The 5479-nt window shown below is 43.1% G+C and overlaps 1 protein-coding gene across 1 annotated transcript; it reads right to left on the reverse strand.

Annotated features, from left to right (window-relative positions):
* Window positions 1-880: 880 nt before the first annotated feature.
* On the reverse strand, window positions 881-5170 carry LOC149182508 (disease resistance protein Roq1-like). Its single transcript, XM_089414581.1, is given in 6 exon segments — window positions 881-1366; window positions 1496-2728; window positions 2890-3162; window positions 3285-4380; window positions 4497-4715; window positions 4718-5170. Coding segments are annotated over 6 exon segments (3645 nt in total). The 5' UTR covers window positions 5128-5170; the 3' UTR covers window positions 881-952.
* Window positions 5171-5479: the final 309 nt, after the last annotated feature.

Below are 5479 nucleotides of genomic sequence, written 5' to 3' on the forward strand. Positions count from 1 at the left end.
CATATGTTTAGTTTTTGTTTTTTTAATAGAATTTAATTTTGTTAAATGTTTTTGGGTAAATGCTATATATTAAACTAATTATATTTTACAAAATTGTTTATTTACATTTATCCATATAAATATTAGTGTAAAAGAGATTACGAGTAAATTTAACTAGTCATCATCAATATTGTTGTCTATTTGGTTAATTAGTTGTAGATGTTTGGTTTGCAAGTACAACAATCTACATAAATGAGAAATATCATTCATGAAAATCTTGTTCTTGCTCACTTAATATTTGATGCCATCTATAAATATCACTATTATTTATAGGATGTCATCAATATTATGATGCTATTATTAGATTTGAAAATTGTATATATTATTCATTCAATTAATTACTTACTTTCTTATATATATATAAACAATTCAAAATAGAAAATAAGTTAAACAAATATATAATAAATTAATATTAAAAATAATAATATTATATATATATATATTAAACTTGGAATTTATTATAAAAATAAATAATTAGAAATATGAATTAAAAGATTTAAAATTGGAAATTAAAAAATATATGAAAATTTAATTAAAAGTAATTATTATTTTTTATACCAATAATATTTAAATAACTAAAATATATGATCCAAAATTTATATTAATTTAATAATATATAAATTGAATAATAATAATAAAATTAAATTTATTAATGAAAATTATTTTAAAAGCAAAATTTATATTTATGCGTTGTATTTAAGAAAAAATAAATATTAAAAAAATCACCATAAACTCGAATGTTATGTGCACCATAAACTCAAATGTTATTATGGCTCAATATATTTTGCACCAGTGTATTTTACTACTCCACATGATGTAAAATGTAGAGCATTCTGTACATTGTGTAATTCATTTTGCTTGTGATTACATCTCTATGAAGAAGTTCTCTTATATTATACAACTCGCTGCAGCTTTATTCATTACTGTTTTCGCCGCCTTCTTCGATGAAGCCATTTCCCAGTCGATGGCGCAGGGACTCGACTACTCCAGCACCCCATTGCAGTTTTGAACAGTGAGACACATAAAGCTTCACCAGCGAGCTCAAATGCTGAACATTGGGCGGCATCTGTAAATTGGAACATCCAGACAAGTGAAGCTCCTCCAACGAGCTCAAATGCCGAAAATTGGGCAGCATCTGTAAATTGGAACACCCAGACAAGTTAAGCCATTTGAGTCTCGTTAAGTTCCCGACTGAGTCTGGGAGCCCCTGCAGGCTGGTGCAGTTTCCCAAGTCGAGCCTCTGGAGGCCCGTCAGCTGCCCCACCGAGTCTGGGAGCGCTTGCAGGTTGGAGCACCCGTTCAAGTAGAGTGTCTGGAGGCCCGTCAGCTGCCCCATCGAGTCTGGGAGCGCTTGCAGGTTGGAGCACCCGTTCAAGAAGAGTTTCTCCAGGCCCGTCAGCTGCCCCACCGAGTCTGGAAGCGCTTGCAGGTTGGAGCACTAGCTCAAGTAGAGTGCCTCGAGGCCCGTCAGCTGCCCCACCGAGTCTGGGAGCCCCTGCAGGCTGGAGCACCCGTTCAAGTAGAGTTTCTCCAGGCCCGTCAGCTGCCCCACCCAGTCTGGGAGAGCTTGCAGGTTGGACCACCCGTTCAAGGAGAGTACCTGGAGGCCCGTCAGCTGCCTCACCGAGTTTGGGAGCGCTTGCAGGTTGGAGTACCCATCCAAGTCGAGTGTCTGGAGGCCCGTCAGCTGCCCCACCGAGTCTGGGAGCGTTTGCAGGCTGGTGCACTGTCCAAATTCGAGCGTCTGGAGGCCTGTTAGCTGCCCCGCTGAGTCTGGGAGCGCTTGCAGGTTGGAGCACCCGTTCAAGTAGAGTTTCTCTAGGCCCGTCAACTGCCCCACCGAGTCTGGAAGCGCTTGCAGGTTGGAGCACCAGCTCAAGTAGAGTGCCTCGAGGCCCGTCAGCTGCCCCACCGAGTCTGGGAGCCCCTGCAGGCTGGTGCAGTGTTCCAAGTTGAGGCTCTGGAGGCCCGTCAGCTGCCCCACCGAGTCTGGGAGGGCTTGCAGGTTGGAGCACCGGCTCAAGTAGAGTACCTGGAGGCCCGTCAGCTGCCCCACCGAGTCTGGGAGCCCCTGCAGGCTGGTGCACTGGCTCAAGTAGAGTCCCTGGAGGCCCGTCAGCTGCCCCACCGAGTCTGGGAGCCCCTGCAGGCTGGTGCAGTCTTCCATCTCGAGTGTCTGGAGGCCGGTCAGCTGCCCCACAGAGTCTGGGAGCGCTCGCAGGCTGAAGCACCCATTCAAGGAGATTTTCTCCAGGCCCGTCAGCTGCCCCACCGAGTCTGGGAGCCCCTGCAGGCTGGAGCACCCTTTCAAGTAGAGTGCCTGGAGGCCCGTCAGCTGCCCCACCGAGTCTGGGAGCCCCTGCAGGCTGGAGCACCGGGTCAAGTAGAGTTCCTGGAGGCCAGTTAGCTGCCCCACCGAGTCTGGTAGCCGCTCCAAGCTGGAGCACCCGGAAAAGTCGAGAGTCTGGAGGCCCGTCAAGATCCCAACTGAATCCGGCAGCAACATCATTTGTTTACAGTTTTGTAACCTGATATGTTTCAATGAATGCATATCATAGAATTCATTTGGTAAAGTTTTAAAATAACCATTTTTCAGGACAATTTTTTCGAGCTGATTCAGTTTACCAATAGACTGTGGAACCTCTGAAAGGGGAGCATCAATATACAATTCCGTCAACTGTAGTGGTGCCTGCAATGTGTACATAAAAACATTAAAGTTGATTTGCCTCTGTAAATGTCACCTATTTGACATTGTGATAAACAAAGACAATTCTTAAATGCAAGCAATTTTTATAATTTGAAGAGAAATGTAAATCGATGTCTGTCCAAATAAATTAGAATTTGTACTACCTGAGATTCATGTTGCCAGAGTGTTTTCAAAGCCTTCCCCTGTATGTATAACACTCTTAAATTCCTTGTTGGAATTTGCAAAGATATTGAGGAGATCGGACACTTCTTCCATTGGAGATATATCAGTTGTCGTAACTCCCCTGCACTGAATATGCTTTCAACAAAAGAACCTTCACCCCTAAGCAGTTCCAACCTGCTTAGGTTGCAGTTGCCCGTAACGTTTTCGAAAAATTGTTCGCGGCCATTTCCATAATCCATGCTAATTCCTCGCACCTGAATTGTTCACTTGGAGCTGTTAAAAACATGATTTTTTCTTAAAAAATTTCAAAACAAAAAGGCAATTTAGATATGGCAATGCTAATTTGAAAATCCGTGGAGAGCTTCAACATACGTACAGGCGATGAGGGGGAAAGAGTACGAAGAAGATTGACATTTGGTCGCGAAAGCCGAAGCGGATGTTCCTTCTCTGCTACATCTCTGCCGAGATCGCGGAGGTGGTCGTGCATTCTTATACACTCTTCACTGTCGATCTCGACAAGGCATCTGTTCTCTAAGATACGGAGACCCAGCCATCCGTCCCAGCCAGATCCGTTCCATATTGTGATGGCGGTATCTCTGTTTTCTCCTATAAAAAAACAAGCGACGTCTAAAAAGATCTCCTGCTCCTCTTTATCCAGACCATCATAGCTAATTTTAAGCTTGCTATGAATATCCGTGGGAAGTATTCTTCTGATTTTGTCTAACTGTCTTTTCCAAAACTCAGAATCTTTTCCACGAATAGCCGCTCCGATGACCTTAAGAGATAAGGGCAATCCATCACAGAAATCCAAAAAATCTTCAACCAGTTGTTCAAATCCCGTCACAGGACAACTCTGGTCAAAGGCATGCGAGCAGAATAGTGCTCTAGACTGTTGTCGGTTAAGACCTGTTTGCTGGTAAATAGACGCCTCTACAATTCCCGAGCTTGTAAGTACATCCCTATTGCGAGAAGTAACCAAGATTAAACTACTGGATTGAATGGTATCTTTCACCGGTGAAAACAATGCGTCAAGTTGATCAATATGATCAACATCATCTAAGACTATCAGAGATGGGGGACAGGATGAGAGATGCTTTCGGAGCTTCTCTATGCCTTCATCAATGTTTCTTATTTGCTCGTCCTGCAAATGAGCCAAGTCTTTAAGAAGTTGTGTCTGCAATGAACTTAAAGAGCTCTTGGCTGCGGTTTCTCTCACATCAGACAGAAAACAATATCGATCATAATTTGATCTGTGTCTGTTGAAGAATTCTTTTGCAAGGGTCGTTTTGCCTACCCCGCCAAGACCCACAATTCCCACAACCCTCATCTTCTGGCTTTGCTGCTGCACCATTCTTTCCACATCTTCTATTTTCTCATCCAGGCCAGTAGCATATTCGGCTACATGAAGAGGTGTTTTACTAACCTTTCGCCACACTTCTTTTACGACCTCATCAACTAGCTGCCCTTCGTCACTGAACGATATGCACGATATATTGATTGAGAAACGTCTCCGAAAATATAGTATGATATACCTTATTATTCATTAAATAACTAAGAAAAAAAGTGGTGGAGAAAGTATGGCCCTTACCCGTCGTATGCGTTCATATCAAAACCGCTTTTATTGGAGACAAGATAGAGAGCATCCCTCCATTTTTTCAGAGTGCTAGAATCATATCGTGGCTTCTTTTTGTTGGTACGAGGATCCAATGTTGTCTTGTTTTCTAGCAATTGCAGGTCTCGAGCATACCTTCCCTTTTCGCCCAGTAGACACGGAGAGATACAGCGGAGGATACTCTGGACTCCAGCGAGCACTGGACTCCAGCGAGCACTCCATCTCCGCTCCGCGTCCAGCGAAGTTCCGAAGGATCGACATTATGGAAGACCGGAATAATTGTGGACCCGGATTCCACCATTAGTGCGAGCTCGTCAAGACACCATCTTGATTGAGCATATGTTGGAGAAAATATTGCGACATGCACTGAGGCGGTTCGAATAGCCTCTTCGATTTGAGAAGGCATGTCCTCTCCCTTACGCAATTCGGGCTGGTCCAGAAATACTCTTAACCCACGGACAATAAGGCGACGGTAGATATGGCTGGCGAGGCCTTTCTTTGTGTCGGGACCGCGGTGGTTCAAAAAAACGTCATAAACCTGGCCAGTGTTGGTGGATGAAGACGAAGAAGAGGCGATGCATGTGATATCCCCAGTAAGGTCCGCCATCGGATACAGAAGAAGAAAGAAGCAAGCGAGATCCAAGACGTTTTACAGAGAAGAAACAAATTCAGAGGATCTGAACGAACCAAGTTGATATATATTTCTATTGAATGAAATTTAGGATACTTTTGTTTTATTATCAAATTGTGAAATCATAAAAGTTGATGCTAATTTCCTTAGTTCATTGCATTATTGAGGGTTGACTCATCGACGATATATTCCTGCATCGTTTAGAAGATATGCTGACCACAGATATGTGGGGCCCAATCTTTATGCAAAAGCAACTGCATCCACTAATCCGAGACATGATTTGATTCCTGAGGTCAATAAGTTAATTTTTTAAGCAATACAGGTGGCA

The sequence above is a fragment of the Pinus tabuliformis genome, chromosome 3_2 (genome assembly GCF_031772625.1).
Source record: "Pinus tabuliformis cultivar Carrire ecotype Pingquan chromosome 3_2, CPIR1, whole genome shotgun sequence".
Lineage (NCBI taxonomy): Eukaryota > Viridiplantae > Streptophyta > Pinopsida > Pinales > Pinaceae > Pinus > Pinus tabuliformis.